Source organism: Esox lucius, chromosome 21 (genome assembly GCF_011004845.1).
Source record: "Esox lucius isolate fEsoLuc1 chromosome 21, fEsoLuc1.pri, whole genome shotgun sequence".
NCBI lineage: Eukaryota > Metazoa > Chordata > Actinopteri > Esociformes > Esocidae > Esox > Esox lucius.
The window spans coordinates 18,886,513-18,910,682 of record NC_047589.1 but is presented as its reverse complement, the minus strand read 5'-3'; the positions used below and the strand labels follow the sequence as shown (position 1 = coordinate 18,910,682).

Genomic DNA, 24,170 nt, shown 5'->3' with positions numbered 1-24,170 from the left:
TAGATGTAATTTCAAGGATTAAAACATGATAATTTGACATTTTATGGGGAAAAACCCTATCAGTTATAATAAGTTATAATTCAAAGTATGATATTAAAAAAGTTAATAATGTATGTTTTTATATCCTGCATGTTTTTTCTCATCAACAATTCAAGTTTTTATTTGTAAGATCCAAATCCTCTGATTTCACACAATGGCCTTTGTGCCATAAACATTTTTGTGACACTGAAGGCCAAAAGATTGCCTTGCACCTAAAATTACAAAATTCCAAGCCAGGCCTCAAGCCCATTACTTCATCAATAACTTACATAATCTGTTGCCTATAAACTGCATTGTTTCCCAGGTTGCACTGTAGTTAGACATATTCAATATACACTCATCACCTCCCCCTAGGTTTACTTTAATAGGAAGGTTATTTTATCATGTCCTTATAAAGAACTTTCCAACACCATTTAATGCTTTAACCACGGCCACTGACTTAATGCATCAGGACATTTATAGGCATGAAATTTTTCAATCAAAGGTTGTATTGTGGATACACATAAGCATAAAAAATGTCTGTTCCTGTTAGGATAATAAGAAGTTTCATTAAAACCCGAAACACACAGCTAGGGCAACTAAGGAGTAAGAAGCATCTCAAGGTTGAGATTTACAATTTACAAAAGAAAATAGAATGTAAGTGGTAATAATCCTTAAGGGTATCAACAATTTTGATGCCTATCGATTTAGAAGAAAGAAATACATATCAATAAAAATAAAAAAAACATTTACACAATTCATTTCTGCAAAATAATAAATAAGTTTTCCCATATTGTTTTTGCATAAAATATCATTCCTTACCAGTTTTATGTTCAATCAATCAATCCAATGTATTTATAAAGCCCTTTTTACAACAGCAGTTGTCATAAAGTGCTTTTGCAGAGAAACCCAGGCTTAAACCCCAAGGAGCAAACAACAGTAGTGTTGAATTTCAGTGGCTAGGAAAAACTCCCTAAGAAGGCCAAATTTTAGGAAGAAACCTAAAGAGGACCCAGGCTCCGAGTTGAAACAGTCTTTTTTTTTTTTTTACATTTTATCAAAGGTGCCAATACTTTTGGAGAAGGTGTGAAAAAATATGATCTTAATATTGTTCACTCTCTTTACCTTTGTCTTCATCCATCCCCTATTTCACTTTCTCTCTTCCTTTCACCGTCCTATCATCCCCTTTTGCCCCGTCCTCAGGGCCTTCAATGAGTCATCTTTTAGAGGAATTTGATTTTTGAATGGCAGCCTGTAAAAGTGGCTACATAGTGCTTCCTATATCTATTAGCCTGTAATATGATGACTAAGATAGAAAAGTGAGAGGAAAAGATATTCAAAAATTGACCTTTACTGTCTCCAGCACTAACCTCAACCTGAAGAAAAATCGACCTGCATTCAAGCTGACACACAAATGACTAAAAGGTCATGTTTTGTTCCTATCCCTAGATAGTATATCCCTCAGATAATTTCTTCCGTTTTTAACAGAGGATATAGCGGATGGCGACAAAGGCAATATCCTCTGCCATCGCAGCTATTCCTTACACAGAAGCAGAAAGATAAATCAGTTATTATACATCGACCCACACTTCACCACCAGTTTATACTGTCTGTCTGTCTCCCTGCAGATTGAGTCTGAGCACAAAAAAACTACTATTGGCTTATGGTACAAAGCCACAGGATTAGATCTAATTGGAGAACAACATACTCTGGCAACAGATTCTTTGCTTGTTTGTGCATGTGTGTCCGTATATTGGAGTGTCTGTGTGTGTGTGTGTATGTGTGTGTGTGTGCGTGCGCGCATGTGTGTTGGTAATAATAAGAACTAGAGGAGGTTAGGCAGAGAGAGCAGTGTGGGTGCTGAATAGAGAAATGCCATTTCACTCTCAGCTGTCTGACACACTAAAGAGAAGGAAAGAGAAAGACAAATGGGTTTTCTCAAACTCTTTTCTCACGTCCTCCCTCTTCACTCCTCTGTACTCTCTGGTTTCCGTTTGGAAAAGTTCAACGGTTATAGAGAATAGCTGAAGGAGATTGAACGTGCATGAAAATTGTGCTTGTATGAAATGAGACTGTCCTTCTCCAGCCTTCTACACTTGCATGTCATCAACCAAATAAAGTTTTCAGGGGTGGATCCCAGAGTAAATGTATAAATAAAATAAGAAATGCATTTATCGACACAATAATAAGTGCCATCATTGTTTTTATAAGTGCATGATTCTCCATGACCACTTAATCACTTAGCGGTTTCTCAGTCACAAAGGAGTATGGACATAGAAGAGAGGATTTAGTATGAACTTTTCACAATTTTTTAAATGAGACGGTGTGAAAAGTATGATGCTAAGAGACATGGGAGAAAGAAGGAACTGAAAGTGGTGGGCAGTTGAGAGAGGGGAAATGAGGGAGAGAGAGGGAGTTGAAGGAGAGGGGTTGATCTGAGAGAAAACAGCAGGTATGTAAGACAGAGTTGTGGGGCAGATGAGAAAGGGAGAAGGTTGAGGGAGAGAGAGACAGGTGAGAAAGTGGAAGAATGATGAGAGAGAGGGAGCAACGAGAGGAGAGTTTTAAGAGGGAAGATATGAGGGATCAAGGAAGAGGTAAGAGGGAAAGGCAACTCTCTGACAGTACAATATAGTGTGACTCTCAAAGCTGAGGGGTCTCATCTTTGTATCAATACACCAAAAACAGAACGCAATGATGTGCAAATCATTTATCACTACATTCAATTGAAAATAGTACGAAGACAACATATCAAATGTTTCAAATGTTGTTTTTTGGAATAATACATGGCCACTTTGAATTTGATGTCGGCAACATGTTTCAAAAAAACATTGGAACAAGGGGGTGTTTACCGCTGTGTTGCATCACCTCTTCTTCCAACAACACTCTGTAAGTGGTAGGGAACTGAGGAGACCATTTGCTGTAGTTCTGAAAGTTAAATGTATTCCCATTCTTGCTTGATACAGGATTGCAGCTGCTCAACAGTTCGGGGTCTCCTTTTATCATATTTTCTGTATCATAATGCGCCAAATGTTTTCAATGGGTGAAATGTCTGGACACCAGTTTAACACCCGGACTATTTTGCAGCAGAGCCATGCTGCTGTAATACATAGACAATGTGGTTTGGCATGGAATAAGCAAGGCCTTCCCTGAAAAAGACACTGTCTGTATGGCAGAATATGTTGCTCCAAAACCTGTATATATTGTTCAGCATTAATGGTGTCTTCACAGATGTGCAAGTCTCCCATACCATGTGTACTAATGCAGCCCCATACCATCACCGATGCTGGCTTTTGAACTGTGCACTCAGATGGTCCCTCTCCTCTTTAGTCTGAAGGACGCGGCATCCATGATTCACAAATATAATTTCCCATTTTGGTTTGTCAGACCACAGGACAATTTCCACTTTGCCTCAGTGCATCTTAAATGAGCTTACGCCCAGAGAAGGCGGCTGCGGTTCTGGGTATGGTTTCTTCTTTGCATGGTAGGGTTAACACTTGCATTTGTGGACGCAACGACGTACTGTGTTCCCAGACAGTGGCTTACGGAAGTGTTCCCGAGCCCATGCAGTGATGTCCAAAAATCACGGTGATCAAATATTAGTTTTCGGCCTTCTCCGAAAGAGATTTCTCAAGATTCTTTAATCTTTAATTGATATTATGTACCGTAAACGATGAGATCCCCAATCTCTTTCCAATTTTACGTTAAGAAAATAGTGCAACAATTCAAGAATAAAATTATCTTTGCAGTCTTTCCCAGAGTGGTGAACCCCCCCCATCTTTACCTGAAAGATAAATCCTCTCTGGGATGCTCTTTTTATACCCAATCATGTTACTGACCTTTTGCCAATTAACCAAATTAGTTGTGAGATGCTCCACCAGGTTTCTTTTTTAGCATTGCGCAACTTTTCCAGTCTTTTGTTGCCCCTGTCACAGCTTTTTTGAAACGTGTTGCTGGCATCAATTTCAAAGTGGGCATACATTTTTCAAGAAACAATAAAACATTTCAGTTTCAACATTTGATTATGTAGTCTTTGTACTATTTTCTATTGAAAATAGGGTTTAAATTATATGCAAATGATGGCATTATGTTTTTCTTTCCATTTTCCATTTTCACAACTCTTCTGAAGTTATATTTGACTTTTTTAAATGTTCTGGCCTCATTTTCCATTTACTTTTAGTGTTGTAGCATCACCCAGGCATGTGTTTTTCTGTCAAAGATCCATTCAAGAGTTTTTTTTGGCTAGCTTAGCTCTAGTTTGAACACATCTCTATCACCACTGTAAACAAATATGTGTCGTTCTCTTTCGAAGAGTAAGGATGGTGTGCGGCCTGAAATTATTCAGTGCCTTGCCTGACATTTCACAATACTTTTGTCGCAGTGGGGGTGAAGTACGTCTCTGTTTCATGTAACACACAAGAACAGTTCTTCCATTGTGGGTTTGCATGTTAATTGCATGCAAATTTTATTCAGAAATTAATGTGATTGGATGATTCAATGGAGAGGGCAGCACTGACATTCCAACTCTGAAATGAAGTAATTTAAGTTTAATTCTAAAAGGGGGGAAGGGTTGCGTTTAAGGTTAGCTAAGGGTTAAGGTTAGTTAATTTCCGCTTGAGAAAGAGTTTGGTTTTATACCTAAATTCTTCCCAAAAGCGAGTATGCAGTGTTAGAGAGCTAGATGAGAACAGTTGTATGAAACCAATAGGTAAGTGAAGCTAAACCCTACACAATGCCAGCCCACTGTTAAATTTCTGTTCGTTTTGACTTGCCATGGATTTTGACTCTGAACTGTTTGTTAGCTTTAGAGTTTCTTGTAAGTACATGGACCATAACTAATATGGCTGATGCAAGCAACTAAGCTCGCCAAAGAAGAAAAATAAATAAAATGTAAATGATAATGCAACACTAAAAGTGGAAAATGTCAGCCATGTAAAAATAAATACAAATAAATAAATCTCCCTTTCATAGCTCTGCAGAAACAACTGACACGGTAGGGCAACCATTAAACATGACCTGCTTAGAAAAAATATTCTATTAAGTTGACTCACTAATGTTGCTAATGTTTTTCACCAATAGATGTTGTGCATAAAACACAGTAGAAATAACCTAAAATAGTTTCACTGTAGTTTCCCATAAACTGAAACACACTGAGCAAAAATATGAACGCAACATGCAACAATTTCGGCCGAACATGTCAGGTGGATGTGTTATCTAGGCAAAGAAGAAATTATCATCAACAGGGATGCAAACAAATGCGTGCACAGAATGTGAGAAAAAGGGCTTTTTGTTAGTATGAAAAATGTCTGGGATATTTTCATTTCAGTTCATGAACCATGGGACCAACACTGCTACATTTGTATATCTGTTCATTGTATAAACCAGAAGAAATGTTTGGCAGCTTGTGGAAGAAAGACTGGAGGTACAGAGCAAAAAATGCAAAACACTATAAAGGGAGCTTTTGCTCTGTATTGAATGTACTTTATCTTGAAAACTTGCTGACATGAAAACTTAGGGATCGTATAATCAGTGGACAAAATACAACTTTGGTAAACCCTCCGTAATGAGGGGGGCTGCAAGAGGGGTTAGAAAAGGGGGACAACAGTTCAGTGTCAGTCTACAATCCTAGACTCATTTTGTGGGTCCAGTCCATTAAATACTTTACCAGAGGCGAGACACAGCCTTTGCAACACTGATTTAAATAAGAAGCAGAGGGAGGTTGACGGACTGAAAACAAATTGTATTATTGTTGTTAAGATCTTGCCTCACTGGGCAATAACTGTCATTGCTACTTCACAATAGCCAAATGCTGAATTATCTAACTGACAAAGTTGCAGCAAAGCACTGTGCCACCATGCACTAACATGCAAACAAATAAAGATCCAGTGTAAACCAAACCAATTTAAAGTAGTGGCATCCTAAATGAAAGGATATGATAATTTGTTCTCTGTGGTCACATGTATTTCATAATTAAAAACGGATTTCAATATTATTATTCTGAAATGTACGCATGGAGACAAAATGGTTTTAAATGGAAGGCAGCAAAGAGGGAAATGGTGAGAGAAGCAGACATCATTAACTACATCACCAATCATGGTCAGGAGACAAGAATTTAGGGCTAAAGTAATTCTGTAATGTACTGTAATGTAAAAATACACCAGACGGCTTTACGAATCAGGAAATATTCCGCCGCCACACTGGGAACGACAATGTGTATTATAATTACCATCAGCATGTTACTATTATTAAATTAACAATTATAAAAATCACTGTATTAAATCTAGTGATATTGAACATTTGGAAACGTCTGTTATAAACATAATCGCTTTAAGTGTTATAACTAACTGTAGTTGTTAACTTGTCGCAGCCAGTCGTTGCTTCTGACCAATCCCACGACCACAGCTCCAGTTTACAGGCTATAATCTTTGCATATTAATTGCAACCACTACATTAATCTAGTCTTTATAAATGCAATACTACGTCATCATTACACATCTTGCTCCGTATGGATAGCACAATAGGTTACATGTGAAACAGTAATTCCCTGTAATCTGTGAAGAAGTTGCCTAACCTAAATAAAAATATTAAAGATAAAACATACTGCCAGATGATGAACAACATCTCAAAAAAACAAAAAAACAGAGATTATATCAATTATATATATATGTAAGATTATATCATTTTAATATAACCATATCTTAAACGTTAGGGTACTTTTGTCGAAAAGATCCACTTAAAAGAAAAGTTAATCATGTTTAGCTCATCTGTTATTTTCCTCTGTAAAACTCACAGCAGGACAGCTGCTTACGGAGCAATTAGACCTCTTCTAATCCAGCTGCCCGCCCAGTGCCCCTGCCTCTCCGCCAGCCTGCCTGATGCTACTTCATCCGGATGTCTGCATGACCTGACCAACCGCAAAGTCTACACTGAAGCATCTCCTGTCTTCCTATAGACTACACAGTGTCACTCACCCCTAGTTTCTTACTCCGTATCCGCACGTACCCCTGCTTCACAATATCATTGAAGTTGGAAGCCATGGTCAGCGCGTTCCGCAACTGCTCCGGAAAGTAAACCTCCTTTTCGGCAGCGAAGAAGTCTCCCTCCCCGGAGTCCGACATTCACAACATTACAGAACCACAGGCAACCTGCTTCGGTGTCAACGCTCGGGCAGCAGCCGGCTACAAGGCGGTGGAGTGTTCCATCAGGGAGTAGGGAGATACCATTCGTCAGCTGATTTAATTCATTCTTTGGAGGGAGAGAGAGAGCGAGAGAGAGAGTGAGAGAGCGAAAGAGAGAGAGAGAGAGAGAGAGAGGTGGCGCTTCCTGGAAGCCACCATCACCTCCTCCACGGGGAAGGGGGGGGGGGGGGGCTCCAGGCATACAACTGGAAAACATTATTTGAGGTTATATTCAGTAGACGGTAGTTGGCTCAAATGAATACTTTTATTGGTGTCAATTCAAGTTAACGTTAACGATTTTCCAACTGAGAATTTATTGACAATTGACAATACAAAAAATGTTGGCATGTGCTGAAAATTGCATTCCTTAAAACGGGTAGTCATAGGCGGCCTGCAAAATAGAATTGAGGGAATATTTATATAAATGTATATTTTATACCAGAGGCATTGCTAGTATCACAATACCTTCCAGCATTGTAGATGAATAAATCAGGGGCATTTTTTTTTTAATCAATTTGAGATCCGGGGCAATACCCCCAGACACCCAGGCCTAGTGACGCAATTGCTATACATCTGCCAGCAAGCACTGCTATCCTGGACACCCCCACAGCCCCAGAACCCTCCACAAGTTCATGGGGCACATGCACCTGTCAGCTCAATGTTACAAAGATAAATTATTGTGTCCAGTAATCACCATGGATCAGCCAGACAATCACTTTCATTCATCTAATTGGCCTACAACCCCATTTGCAAAGAAGTTGGGACGCTGTGGAAAATGCACAGAAAAACAAAATGCAATGATGTGCAAATGATTTAAACTTTATATTCAATAGAATATAGTACAAAGGCAACATATCAAATGTTGCAACTGGGGACAGGGGCAACAAAAGACTGGAAAAAGTTGAGTATTGAGGAAACCTGGTGGAACATCTCACATCTTATTAGGTTAATTGGCAACAGGTCAGTAACATGATTGGGTATAAAAACAGTATCCCAGAGAGGATAAGTCTTTTAGAAGTAAAGATGAGGAGGGGTTCACCACTCTATGAAAGACTGCCCAGGCAAATAGTGCAACAATTTAAGAATAAAGTTTCTCAATGTAAAATTGCAAAGAGTTTGGGGATCTCATCATATATGGTATATAATATAATTAAAAGATTCAAAGGATCTGGAGAAATCCGTGTCCTCAGGGGACAAGGCCACAAACCAACACTGATGGTCATGATCATGAGGCTCTCAGGCAGCACTGCATTAAAAACGGACTATTAACTATTAATTATTTGCATTTTTGGAGGTGGTATTGTGCTTTCAAGCCGAAAGAGCAAAGGATGTTGAATAGACGTCGTCTTAGTTGAAAAAACGTTGAATATACGTTAAAAAGTTGTATTTCAAATTATTTAGCTCAGTATTATTTGTAGTATTTTATTTAATTTTTTCCCATTTCTATAGTAATGCACTACAGATCAGTTATTCCTAAGTTAACATTGAGGAAGCAATATGTTGAATTATCACACGGACATCAGCCACAAAAGGAAAATTCTAAACAGCATTGTGAGACGTAAAGTGCGATGTATATCATAATGTAAAAAATGTATCTCATAGACATAAGAACTTATGACTGAAAAATGTTGATGATGCTGGACTATGATGCTGAATGCTGGAACGTGAAACTGTGTACTGTAGACAGAAGATCATTCTAGCGACACCGGCACAATCAGTCATATCTTACATCCGGGCTACAGCTTAACAAGCTTCCTTCCTATGATACATAAAAAATGGACATCAGAAGGAATGGCTTCAACAGTGAGGCAGACAGCTAAAAACAGAGATGAGGTGGGACATTCGTTAAGATCAGTAGGTTTCCAACTCGAGTCGGGCAACTTACCTCCAACAGCACACATTTTGATTGTATTTCTTGCTGATTTAATTTGTCAACTAATTATCATTGTGATTGAGTTGAATTGAGTGTGCTTGTCGAAGGCTGAAACAAAATTGTGTGCCGTTGGGGTAGGCCTACTCGAGGAATGGAGTTGGGATCCGTTGCTTTAAATGATCTGCGGCCATCCAGACTCGACTACTGCATCACCTTAATGCTGATTACGTGCTCGCTAGAGCTAAAAAGAGGTACTCTCGTTCATTTCCAACGAGAGCCAGCGAATCACTGCGACAACCGGCGGAGCAACTCTCCTAGACAAAATCTCCCTGTGACAGCCGCATTTGAGAAGTGTTCAACTTTATGCTAATTTCCAGCGAGCGGCCAGTGACGGAGTTCAGCGACTACCAATTTGCAGGGCAGATGTTCTCTGCATCTTGAACTCCCTTCTCTTTTCTACTCGCTAGCAAAAAACTCACTCCCTAAATAAAAAACATTGACAAGAGAGAAACTTATATTTGCGGTGTCCGATTTCCCCATAATGTATGATGCTTCTCTGGCTTCATACAGATAATAATTCTAAAACACTGATGCATGGAAGGTTTCAGAGACCTTTGGAATTACGGGTGAGTCATACATGTATAAATTAAAACTAAGTAAATTGCTATTTTAACATCATCATTGACTTGGCATCGTTTAATACGTTTTTAGTAGTGGAGTCACGTAAATACTAAATACTTATTAATAGTTGCAGACACTGATATTTCCCCTTTACTGGTTGACTGGTTGTTGCTGGCGTAGATTAGGAAGATACGCCCTGCCCGAGCGGGCAGTGTGCACGCAAGGTTCGGCTCAGCGACAGCTCGCCTGAGATTGAGCGATTTGCAAATTGAGCGAGCAGACAGTGCGCACGTAGGGTCAGAGTGCAGGTGCACATGCAATGTAGCTAACACTGACACTGAGAAGTTGACAATAATAAAAAAAAAAACTCTCAACGAAAAACAAAACCTTGAGTCCAGGCGAACTGAGTGCATTCAAACTTGCTTCGACATTTGATGCCTCCACTGTTTTGAGAGAGAATAATACTACGACGCCCCATGTATATGCCCCATGTATGCAAGGCCCAGCTGGCCTGCAGGCCTTCCGCAGATAAGATGAAATTAGATTATATTCAACTTTGTCATTGAACAGTACAAGCACAGTACAACGAAATGCAGTTTGCGTCTAAGCAGAAGTGCAAAGTATTAGGTATATGTATGCACAAGTGGAATATATGGATGTGCAATTAAGCCCTAATGCAAATGCAATTCTAAATGTGCAGTGGAACATTTACATGATATTTATGTATAAAGTATAGTGTATGTAAAAGTGGGATAAATAGTTGTGGGGGTACAAGTTCCAATTCTCAATGGCATTCTGAGTTTGCAATCGAGACAAATTGAAGGAGTTGGTAATGCAACAATCTCTAGAGATTAGATTAGATTCAACTTTTATTGTCATTGAACAGTACAAGTACAGTACAACGAAATGCAGTTTGCGTTTAACCAGAAGTGCAAATAGAGGAGGGCAGAATATTTACTAGTATTAAGTATATGTATGTGGAATGTATGAATGTGCAATAATTGCAAATGCAATTCTAAATGTGCAGTGAAAAATATATATACATTAACAGGAAATGTACAAGCATAATGTATGTACAAGTGAGATAAATAGTTGTGGGGGTACAAGTGGCATTCCCAATGGCATTCTGAGTTTCCAATCGAGGCAATTTGAAGCAGTAGGGTTGCATGTGCAACGGAAATGCAGGGATAGCAGCCATGAGGTTCCTGAGGTAGACGTGTATGTAACTGCAAGTACAGTATGTATGTAAATGCAAGTACAGTGGCAGTTCTAAATGTGCTGTGAGGGAAAGTTTAAGGTGCAAATCGGCATGTGCAAATGTAAAAACAAAATGTACGACTTGTGGTTAATGGTTTCATGGTTATATAATGAAAGTTAGAGCTATTGACGTTTTTCATTGACATGCATATAAAGGTGCCAAACAGATAAAGGGGTACATTTCAGACGGTCCCTTAACCCTTGCAGAGTAAAACAGGGTTCTGCCTACTTTGACTTAGATAAGTACATTTCATCATCGATATGGAAAGACAAGGGGTGTTGTTTGTTCGCTATTGAGAGCAGATTCAGGAAATATAAAAAACAAAATCCTGGAAAGTTGAAGTGACTGATCAAATTGGAAACTTCTTTATAAAGCTAAAAGCAGTTAATATCCTAAAAAAAAGAGAGAAAAAAACCCAAATTGGATCCAGTTATTGTGTGTTCCAACCCTTTACCACTCCTGGACCTTATATTAGGGTAACCCTATAACCACCTATGAATGGTGGTTATAGAGTTATACCCTGGAGATAATAATAAAGACAAGCCATTTTATCCTTTAAAATGTCATTATTTATGACTACACATTACATGTAATAAGGCATTTGACTGCCTAGTGGTGTTAGGAACCTCGTTTATGGGCCACATCCACCCCATATGTCACATTATGCTGACTCCTTTTGTGTTCCATTTTATCTCTCCATAAGCAGTTCTTAGAAAGGTAGAGTATTTTTTATTTTTTTGCCTTTTAAAAGGACTATTGCCTCAATGACAGCTATAGGAAAACCATGAGAACATTGTGGATTCAGGGTTGTGGATGCAATGAAATGGGTTGCTTCTGAATCCTTCATTTTGCAGAGCCTTTTCCTTTCTGTCACCCCTCTTTGTATGGAAGTCATCTTAGATCATGACTTTCTTTCCCAGAACCACATCTATTGGTCATTTTGGGCATTCCTTTGAAACTCTATCAAATCTTCAAATGACTCTATCTGCTCATCTTATTTCTTTTTGTAAGTATTACACAATTATACACAACACATTTTAGTGCTTTGATGAGGATGCTATGAACTACTCACATAGGCCTTTTCTACAAAAGGAACCAAAAACCATTAGTAAGCAATAAAGTTCAGGTGCCAACCAAAGTGATTTTGTGTTCAAGAGAGTCTTTTCATGATCACAAAATATCAGAATGTATGTCTTCTTTGGACTCCTTTACGTTATATTCAGACATGCCAAAAAAACGATATAGCCGGTTCAGTTCCCTCTCAGTGGTTTCACCATTGAATTGAAGCAGAATAAGCATTCTGCATATAATTTCATATAATTTCCCTGACTTGAAAGTATTATCAGGAGCAGCAAGTTACAGTTGCAAATAGGGCTGTCAGGATTATGACATTTAGTTGACGATTAATTGTCTGGGCCTGGTGATCCGGTGATGGTACTTTAGATTTGTGGTGTTCACTCTTTTGATTGCCACCTTTCTGGAGCAAATCCGACAATTCGTCTGAAAAACCAAAATGCGCCCTGAGCGGTGTAGTTGTATTCGGATTTGAAACTACCACCATATCAATGTTGTTAAAGATTGCTCTACACAAAATGTAACCGCAAAGCAATGACAACATACAAGGACAATTCATTTTATAATTGTATTAATTTTATGTTTAAATGCGCATTATCTAATTAGAAAATGTTGATGGAAATTAAGCCTTTTTCATCAGTTGATTAGACAAATAGGCCACTGAGACGCGTTTGTTTATTAACTAATATTGTCTATTAATAATGTTGCGAAGTTACATTATAAAACAATTTTAAACTTTGTTTAAACATACTCAAATTAAGAAGCAAATTACTTTCAGTACATTATCACCGCCTATACCTTTCCGCAGAGTTGTCAAATGCTCTGCTGCACTCCTGGGCTACACCTCTCAACTGACTTTTAATGGGCATAGTTCGCATGGTATTTGTTGAGTACACATCGGCGTACAAGTCCCTTATTCAGATTGGACACATGATTTTGGAATCTAAATGTCATGCAAATAGATCGTTGTCATAAAAACAATTGCAATCTGGCTCAAATAAACGCGATTATATAATAATTGCAACAGCCCTAATTGCATGCTTTATTCAGAAAATAGTCTTCAACTAAAACATTTTTGAAAACTGCAGTCAGCACACCTAGTGATTTGTGGAGGGCAGTGTATCATTCATTTGCTGTGCAGACTGGGGGAAGCTCAGAAAACCAAATACAGAGATGTCAGTTGTCTATCATTTGAGGAGTTTTACTGGGTGTCCTTGGTCTCTACTGCATCCTCATTTCTGTGTTTGGGAAATCAGTATCTTGCAGCAATATGTATGGTAAGTCTTTAAATTAGGCTATGTTAAGTTCAGACTGAGATATAGCATCAAGAAAATAAATGAAATGATTAATTGGATTCAGAAAGACAACACCATTTGGTTTGTCATACCTTTAGGAGGCTGGTTTTTACTCGTATGTTGACTAGCACTTATGGTATGTTTGGCACAACACATTTATGGAGGCATTAACCACAAACCATCATCTATGTTCAGTAGAATAACATTGGCGGGTTAATGTGTCAGCAATACAATACTTACACTGCATCTGTGGGCAGTGGTGTTAGTCCAGGGGGGAAAGGGATACTAAGTGTATAGGGCCCTAACGTGTAGAGGGGCCCTCAAAAATGTTTGAATCTTGAATCCCACAGTTAAAATCTGGAGTTGCACATAAGCTATCAAGGAGGTGACAAGTGTGCTGGGACCCATTAGTATGACAAAGTACAACTTGTGTCTGGACAGTTCTGCTCCTCAGAGGCACTTTTATCCTTCCCCCCTGATGAGGCTTGATTGGAGGCAGGTGTGCCTAATGGGGGAGGGGGGGGGTGTTCCCACAGAACCGGGTCATGTGCTCCTCACCGTGGAGATTGTCCTGAAATGCTGTTCTGGAACAGTGTGTGTTTGTCTGATTGTCCTGAAATGCTGTTCTGGAACAGTGCGTGTTTGTCTGATTATCCTGAAATGCTGTTCTGGAACAGTGCGTGTTTGTCTGATTGTCCTGAAATGCTGTTCTGGAACAGTGCGTGTTTGTCTGATTGTCCTGAAATGCTGTTCTGGAACAGTGCGTGTTTGTCTGATTGTCCTGAAATGCTGTTCTGGAACAGTGCGTGTTTGTCTAACTATAGTATATAACATTGTGTAAACAGTCTATTCGCGTTAGAAAACGGAGTGAGCTGACAATACTAGATCATTGGATTGTGAAAAAAAAAAAGTCAGAGCAAAACGATAAATAAGAAGACATGAATGTAATAGTAAATTGTAGAAAGTCAACAATTTTAAGCTTACATTGAAATGATCTGTCATAAAGTCACTATTGCCATAGTATGAAGGTAACCTATTGTTCATTCTAAGAGGGTACTTTGGTAAATGTTTTTAGATCGGTAGACAAACTATCAGTCATTCTTCTCCTGATCCATTCTTGCTAATGAACAACACTGCTTGTTGTTCACTCTAATTTGCATCTGGCTTTGTGCTTTGTCTGTTATTACCTGACAGAAAATGAATATGATTTCCATACATTTCCTCACCAAGCTGCAGCCAGTGTTATATTTATTAGGAAATACAATTTCAAATTGCTTGTGAGTGAGAAACTTGTTCTGTCATTTTCAGGTGGCCACGGATGGATGCTATGAGATTTGTTTTGTGATCAAATCTGATCTGTGGGATTAGTACAGATCAAATGAATTGAATGCCAGCAAAACATGTTTTATCCCCACAGAGCCCAAATTACTGAAAGCTTCATAATCCTGATAAGAGAGAACGTGTGATGCTGCTTGGTTGTGTGATAATGGGAGCTAAAATCCTTGGTATTACAACAGCAGATGGCTCAGGTACATTAATACGAGAGGCTGGTATTATGAGAGAGAGAGCAAGAGCGGACAGAGAAAGGGAATTGGTCATGTTGATTCGAGTTTTGAGCTTATGTAAGACCTTATGTAAACAAAGTGATTAAGGGAAGATCAGGGTTTTTTTTTTCTCCAGTAAATACACACCCCTTTCCATATTATCCTGCTTTCGACATTGCAATAATAAAACAAATCTTTCTTGTGTCTGCTTGTTCAAAGTGAACCTCTCAAAAGAGGACATTGTAAATTAATATTGCCTGTTTCACAGAATAGATTTTCAGTTATAAACGAACAGCATTTCAATAAGCCACTTCCCTGCCACAGCAATTCCCTTATTGCTCCTATTTATTTATTTCTTACCTGAAATGCATAGCCTACAAAAGCTATTTTGTAGGCTCCATTGTGGGGGGAAATGGGTTTGATTCTTTGTACCATCGATGATTTGAACACTCTTATTTGTTAAGTGTCAGGTTTTTCAGAGAGCGGTAGAGCACAATGCGTGTGTTTTCTGTTGTGTTTGTCGCGTTTATCGGGCTCACAGCGAGATCCCACACCAGCAAACAATTAGACTCTCTCCATGCCTCTCTGGGGGGTGTACTAAAATTTCTTATTTGTCAAAGTTGATTTGGCTTCATGATCCTCTTTGTACAACAGGCTTGTGGTCTATTACTAAAAAGTGTCACACTTTTCTTCCCATTTCAAACAAGAACAGTGTTCACAGAGACACACTTAGCTTTTTTCATTTGACTTAAATATGACACAAATCAATTCAACAACACCAATGTTAATTATATGTAATGTATGTGGGCCTGTGTCCGTCTGCTATACTGTACATAACTAGTCACCAGTTAGGTCAATTGTGTATATGTGATATTGAAAAAAAACTGAAAAACCTTGACCAAGGTCAAGTCCAGCCACCCATCTACAGAGTACTGCTGAGCTACGAGAAATATAACCATTTAGAGAAATATAGCAATTTATCAGCTATTCACTCCATAATCAAGTCCATTTTTCATAGGTGTTCCACATCAGGAGTACAAGTCCCCCCATGTCTTTGATGATTAATACAGCTACATTTAAAGTCACTTCAAGAAAGACTAGCGTCCATTAAATCGCTAAGCATTTCTTACAGCTCACAGAATGTGCTTATTCAGTAGCATACAGCAGTTCTACACTTGCATTTGTTAAAACAGGGAAAGTGAATTATTATACAGTAATGCAAAAGGTAATAGGCAGATTATGATTGTTGAGGTCAGAATGATTTTCAAACATTCATTGTGACTGTCGTGTTGGCAATTGTTCAGCATTTTGCAAAGCATTTCTAACAGCCAACAGCATTACGCTTATTCAGTAGCATACAGCAGTCCTGAAGAGTGAATTATTTTCATGTATCACAGGAGATGATGGGCTGATTATAGTTGTTGTGGCTGGAATGTTTTTCACATTTTTGCTGTGATCATGTCATTCTGGCAGTCGTTCGATACAGCAAAATAATTAACCTATCAAGAAAGACCATCAAGAAAGGCTAAGTTGCAAGAAAAAGAAGAGAGAAGGCAAGTGATAATATGAAATATATGAGTGAGGAGTGAAGACATGAGCAAGAGACAGATAGAGGGAAAGAGAGAGGATATGGAGATGGAGAAAGGACCACAGAATCTCAATGCTTTGCTGTTTGCCTTGTAAGCACTTATCCATGCAGGTAGGGGGTGAAAGAGGGAGTGGCGAGATAAGACTGATCATACTGGCAGAGTTATGGTAATGTCTGGGTCCACTTCTCTACTCTGGCATTTTACAGCATCCCACATTCAGCACTGATATGTTAATAGGCACAATGGGACTTGGGTTTGATTAAATGTCAATGCCTTCAGGAGAAACGCACTCAGCCCCCAGTATAACTGCGCTGGGCTGTGTAGGTCCTTGGGCTCTCGGCCATGTATGTGGGTGTGTGGTTAGGTGTCTGTGTCACATGTTTGTGGTGCAGAGATGTTGCCGAAGGATACTGCCTTGTCATATTTGTGATATACACTCTTAACTGTTAAACTGAAAATGATTAAAGGGCTTCTCTATCCGTTACTTGAAGGATAGTGAAAGTAGAGGCTGCAGAGAGGGCTTTCTGTATACCAAATTATTGTCTGTTCAGTGTTGAGTACAGTACAGTGTAAGTGCTCTGTGGTGGTTATTTTATAGCCACAACAATACAAAAAAATATGGAGACGATATATTTACAGTATGGAGACAAATTAAAGTCCTGATATTATTGGAGTAATAAAAATAAATTAAAATGGGAGCAAAGAAACAATAAATTCACTTAGAGCAGCCCAAGTGCAGGAAGTAGTGGAGGGCGGTCTGTAGCAGACAGCAACAGTGAGAGAGATGTTTCTAGAGCTGGATTTTTATAAGTAGCTCAAATCCTTTGGGCTGAGATTTGGATGAAATGGCAAAGTATTGTGATTATAACTAGGAATGGGAGCTTCTGAGTTTGAATGTGATGTTGACTGATGGCCAGAACGTTGGGTGTTGATGTAAAAGCTACTGCTGTAAGCTCATTGAGTTTAGGGAGGAGACTCCAGATGTTCATATGCTTAAATCCTAGGCTTTGGCGATTACAGAAGTCATCAAACATCACCCTGTTAACATCTTGGGTGACAGAATTGTTATCAGACAAAACAAGGTGGCCTTGATTTGAATGTATAGAAACCAGTAACAATAAATGAAGAATACTACAACGTTAAACGCTTCACATGGAATACCGGGTGCTGAATAGAGGGTTGATGATAATACTACTAATAATAGTGATAATAATACTACTACTAATAGTGATGATACTAATAATAATACTGATGATAATACTAATAATAATAGTGAAGATAAAACTACTAATAATAGTGACGATAATACTAATAATAAAAGTGATGATAATACTAATAATAAAAGTGATGATAAAACTAATAATAAAAGTGACAATAATACTACTACTAATAGTGATGATACTAATAATAATACTGATGATAATACTAATAATAATAGTGAAGATAAAACTACTAATAATAGTGACGATAATACTAATAATGAAAGTGATGATAAAACTAATAATAAAAGTGATGATAATACTAATAATAAAAGTGATGATAATACTACTAATAAAAGTGATGATAATACTACTAATAAAAGTGATGATAATACTACTAATAATAGTCGTAACTAGGATTTGATAAAACAGTTGTAACTGGACAATGCCAGACATACAATCAAATTGACCATAAAACTGCCAACAACCCATCCAATATTAGTCTTACTAGTTAAACCTCCTCAACCTGCTTAATGACTGAATGTTCTCCTCCATGTCTTCATATCCTTTCTAAAGAAATCATATCCATGTTTTGAGATTTCTGCCTCCTTAAATGAGTATTTGCAATGTAGTGGTGTGTTCATAAAATACTGTTACAGTGGGCAGAACAAGTATTTGATACACTGCCGATTTTGCAGGTTTTCCCACTTACAAAGCATGTAGAATTTTATATCATAGGTACTCTTCAACTTTGAGTGACGGAATCTAAAACAAAAATCCAGAAAATCACATTGTATGACTTACATAATTAATTTGCATTTTATTGCATGACATAAGTATTTGATACATCAGAAAATCAGAACTTAATATTTGGTACAGAAACCTTCGTTTGCAGCCTTAGTTGCCCTGGCTGTGTGTTTCAGGTCGTTGTCATGCTGGAAGACCCAGCCACGACCCATCTTCAATGCTCTTGGGATGGTGTTCTTGGGGTTGTACTCATGCTTCTTCTTCCTCCAAACACAGCGAGTGGACTTTAGACCAAAAAGCTCTATTTTTGTCTCATTAAACCACATGACCTTCTCCCATTCCTCCTCTGGATCATCCAGATGGTCATTGGCAAACTTCAGATGGGCCTGGTCATGCGCTGGCTTGAGCAGGGGGGACCATGCGTGTGCTGCAAGATTTTAATCCATGACGGCATAGTGTGTTACCAGCATGACCGGGACTCTAAACCCTCAGCAGTAGCAGTGCAGTTGCGCTTGCGTGGCGGGTGCATTGACCGCAGCATCGCTCGGGAGGCCTTCAGTCCCCTACTTGAACGTATTTTACCATGATGTCGCCAGTAGAAAGCTCTGGTTCAAACATTTCAATATGGCCACTAAAACATTCATCATTCATGTTGACGAGCCATTGTGTTGTTTAATGCAAAGTTAGCCACCCAGCTAGCAGTACACCGTTCGTCTAACGGGATGATGGATGGGGGTTGTTTTCCATGTAAGAGAGATTCCTCAGTCCTTCTGGCGATGTTATGTGTGAAACAAATCTCATTGCCTTAGAAATCCCTCCGACATGGGGCACACCACCTAAGGTCCCCCTGGGTGAAATGACTCTTTTACATGGATTCACAAACTGATGTCCTCTGATAGACTAACAATCAGTTGACCGCTTGCTGCAGCCAGCAGCAGTAGGGAGCTAGGCTAGCTGCTGCTGTAACCAGCAGCCAAGACTTTGGCTGGCAGAATTCCGGGGACAGATATTAGTGGAGGTCAGAGAGGAGAGAGCGATGAGAAACAGGGGGAGGGGCTGAAAGATTGGAATGTGGAAAGGGAGAGAGAAAGGGAGTGAGAGTTTGATGGTGAGGGGTGACAGAAGAATTGAATTCATTGTGTGAACCGGCATATCATTGAAGCATTTCTCTGTGTTAGAATTGTAAGGCTATTGTTTCCCCCATTGAATGCCATGTATTAACTCAAGAATCATGTCCTGTAGAATCATGAATTTCTATAGGTGTGGGTATATTGACATCATTTCCATTTGATTAAAGCAATGCATTCACATTAGCATCATAAGGATTAGGTTTCATGCATTTTTCTGTAAACCTGTACCATGATTTTCTGCTTATATTAAGCTGGCAACTTCATGGTGATTGAAGTGAAAACTACTGAGCAGTATTCATTTAGCTCGGTCACCTTGACATGTTTGGGTACAGGAAAAACGTGGACATCTTGACAGAGCTGCATTTAAACAAGTAAGCGGCAGCATTTACCACATCACTTGAATAAGTTCAATTAATAATAATATGTTTTTCTTTTATAGTTTTGGCTCATGATTAGTCATCTTGTGCACTATTTCTGTGTTCCTTATTTTGGATTGCTACTTCATCCTCTATTGTTGTCTTGACCCATCAAATTCACTGAGTTTTCAGGCGGCACAGGCCAGGCACAACGCATGCCGCTGAAGTCAAACTGTAATACACAATCCTGTAGAATGTGTACCAGGGAAACGTGATAACACATCAGTACTATACAGGACTACCCAATGCCATTCTGCGTGAAGCAAACTCAGCCCTGTGAGTTTTCACTCAGTCCCATCATCTTGCTTTCTGTCTGTTTACATCCTTGGAAGAAACCCCCTGGCGTCTGTCTGTCTGTTTTTCTGTTCTTTGCCAAACCACTCTGGGCCCTGAGGCGTGACGTCTCTAGCCTAAAGCTGCATGCGGTACATCATTCAAAAAAACTAATTAAAATCATTTACAGGTAAAACTATTGTCGTTCAACGTTCTAGAGCTATAAACATTTCCCCATGCAGTGTTTATAGTTAGTCACTAGATGGCATAATAAAACTAGAAATAAATCCACAGCACTCGGAAAACAACTGTGGTGTATCATTTTCAAATGGCCACTGGTTTGCATCCAAGGGCTCCCAATGGCAGGAAAGAAATGACTACCACACCGGCAGGTAGACTGTCATGCAATAACCATGGCCTATACAATCAGGATCTGAAGAGCCATGTAGGATTATGTAGGAGTGCTCTCAGTTTACTTAAGAATTTCATTGGAAAAATATATCAATAAAAGTGAATCAGAAAAAACATACCTACTGCATATTTTAGAAATACTTAGTCTTTTAACAGGACAGATGAGGTCTTCAAATAAGCCAGATTTGCTTGTGTGAGTCACGCATACTGTAGTAGGAACATGAAATGGGTAGATTTTTAGGGCCAAACTCTAGCCGAGCAGTGCTGCAGAATGGAGAGCAAGGCCTTATTAACGGCTCGCCATGCCTTTACATTCATAAAGACTAGTTTGTATGCGGCTCTAGCAGAGGAAAGATTCACTGTATTACCAACTCCATTAGATAGTATATGCTGTTGGGAAGAAAAGACACTAAAATCTGCGGTCTGATTGATCTGTGCACTGGTCAGATGAATATACAATTAGGGTAAACAGCACCGTATTCCGCAGCATGAACAAATTGTCAGCCCCAGTAGCAACGACAGTAGATCCATATGTGAAATTGGCGGGTATGAGACGCATCTCGAACACACAAATTAGGCCTAGGCTACTGTTAATAAAAAAGCATCCAGTTTAGTAATGATGTTGGCCTTTTTTATAATATCTCTGAGCGCATAAATGTGAGGTCACAGCCCCTGGGCAAGTACATCTCCTGTGTTCACAGTTTTTATTAGGGTGAGGACATTGACCCGGCTAATTGTCAAGTATTTGAGTTAAATACAATTCTACACTTTATCATGGTCTACAGGGAAATGTTTGCAATTGTATTTTTTGCATCATGCAATTCTACTTTGACATCGGGCAGAGAGACTTTCTGTTTGTCGTAATTCATTTCCTGAAACATATTTTTCTAATGGGGTAAAGCAACATTTAAAAGACACATTAGCCCAAATGCATGGGAGGGATTATTGATGGAAAATTGCATTTATTCTGCACAAACTAGTCAGCTTCTTTTTAATTTGAAACAATGGGCTGCCTCAGGCTTTGGCTAGATTGTGTTTGTATACTATCTAACGTTTGATAGTATTTCCAGCAAGACTGTACAAAGGACAGGTTGTCCAAGGGACAGGGTGTCTAAGGTGTCATCTTTAAAACCTCAAATTAAATAAGTCACATTTCTTCATTTATTCAGAGAAACTGCTTCTCTCAGGTTATACAGAGTCATTAGGCCATTTGTTTTGGTATAGCCCTCAAGGAACCTAAACAAATTAATTCCATAACTTTGAAACAGGAGGCAGGACACAGGTTCAAGGAGAATAGAATGCTGTTACATGCCACTCATGCCCTGATGGTCTGAGTCCCTGTTTTCTCACATGCCGTCTATCTGGGCCAAATATTACCAACTTGTTACACCTATACCAGTCAATACTGGTACGTGTGTGATGACAACATCACACAAATGCTCAATTGTTCTGTTTCTGTCTGTTTATCACTCCATGATCTGTAGCTGACTTCTCCCTCACTCAAGTCTGTGCACACAACACTTGGCTGTGCAATGTTTGTCCCTGAACATGGTTATTTTCCCATTGAAAAACAAAGGCAGTCAGGGGAATGCAAAATCTCTCTGTAATTTACCTGTTTTTTAAATTCTACACAATTCATTACATTTCAGTTAATGTCAAAAAAACTAACAAAAAAACAAGCAATGAATATTGTAATTAATCATCATGCTGTCTAAATCTTTGGGAAATATCTTTAAACTATGAATAGACATTGTTTTACAGTTTTACAGTTTACTGGTTGAAGCTGGTTGACCAAAAGTGAAAGTAGTAGCTAGAGTGGGAAGTGGGAGATTCCAGACCAAATATGTTTGTTTTTGTAATTATATTGGGCGTTCAGTTATATAGGGGCATTCAGTGCTATGCAGTTTCTATTTATTAATTTCCATAGTCCTGGACAACTTGGCCTAATAGCTACGAAGATAACTATTGAATGTCCATTATAAAACTAACTGGATTAGGTAGAGTTGGTTTCTAGATTATAATGTGTGTGAAATTAAATGATGGCTAGTGAGAATGACATCCAAGTTCATCAAAACATTCACAAAGATGCTAGATAAGAAAGACAGATTAAGTTTGCAGGGCCCAAAAATAACTATTGTAGACAGAGAACAAATAAGGACTTTTCTAATTCCTGTCTGTCATGCTGTTACAGGATAGCCCTGCCTTGTCAGTCAGAATTCCTCCTTTCACAAATGAGTCACCTGGACCTGATGTCAGTAGCGTTATCTTTATGATGACAACATGATACGCTTTCTATGGCTCTATTGTTCTGTCTGTTTATTATTCCCTTATTTGGTCTTGACCTCACTCAGCTCTCTGCACGCAAACCTTTTTTTTGTCAGTATGGCTTTGATTAGTTAGGGGCATGAATGCGAAAGATGTTAATAGCAACTTAATAGCAACTTAAATATCAACTTCCAGTCGTATTTACTTTGTTAAAAACAATAATATAACAAAATAATATTAAGTCTTGCAGTATTTACTGACACTAATCCAGTCCAGATAGAACATTTTGAAAAGTATTGTTTTAGAGCATCTGACCAGTACAGAATGGCAATGTAAGAATTATGTAGTTCTGTCCTTAAGCAAGACAGTTAATCCTAATTTCTCTAAATAAGACTTCCAAATGCTAAATGCTAAACAAATTTGCTAGTAGATGTGTATTCTAAATGTTTTTTCCCCCAGTTTTCTGATTTGTAAACTTTGAACATGCTAATGACCAATTAGTCTTGCTGGTCTTTGACACGCTACAAGGAATCACTAGATTGTATGACATGGCAAGGCATCTCAATTCAGCTCACAAAGCCACTGCTGGCCAGATTTGCACCTCCATTTTTTGGGACACCCAGCCAGGATAAGAACATGGATTACAATGATGCAGTTCCACTGCAACACAATGCCTTAGAACACTATGTCACTTGGGAACCCAGAAGGGGAATGCGTTTCAGGCTTGCCATGCCATTCTAAACTCTTCTTTTAAGCACTTGAGATTCGTATCTGACACGTCAAACATGTTCCCTTTATCTTTGGATTATTTGTGATGGTAATTTTCTATTAACAGGACTTTAGAAAAAACTAAAGTGATCATAACCGTATGGTGCGGGCTGATAGCTGTCACTCGTCTCCCTTTAAAAACCTGTTTGTCCTACAGCCAATTATGTTAAATCAGACTTCAAAAGGAAAAAAAAAACTGTGTTTATGATTAGAAAAAGATAAAGACATTTAGGACAAGAAGTACTGACTTAATCAGTCAAAAGAACTACTAAAGAGATTTATCTTCTATGGCCATTGTGTTGGTGTGCTACCCAAAATGCTTGGAACAAATGATTGCAGTTGTTGACAAACACTTGCACATTCCAAAATCTGAGTGGAGTCTCAATAAAATGTGGTTGGACCTCCCAAGTCTTATTATAGTGGAGCAGAAATCTCAAAGATAATTCAATTCAAAAGTGATTGCAATATGAAATGTATTTTCCAAACCTTTTTTTGGTTGCTACTACGTGTT

The 24,170-nt window shown here is 38.6% G+C and overlaps 1 protein-coding gene across 2 annotated transcripts in view; it reads right to left on the bottom strand.

Annotated features, from left to right (window-relative positions):
- The window catches only part of dok6 (docking protein 6), a 64,032-nt gene extending 56,814 nt beyond the window's left edge, over nucleotides 1-7,218 (bottom strand). For both annotated transcript variants that reach the window (XM_020041990.3, XM_010891203.4), the window contains exon 1: nucleotides 6,990-7,218. In XM_020041990.3, the coding sequence (XP_019897549.1) occupies nucleotides 6,990-7,136 (147 nt within the window). In that variant the 5' untranslated portion in view covers nucleotides 7,137-7,218. The remainder of the gene's footprint in view (nucleotides 1-6,989) is intronic.
- Nucleotides 7,219-24,170: the final 16,952 nt, after the last annotated feature.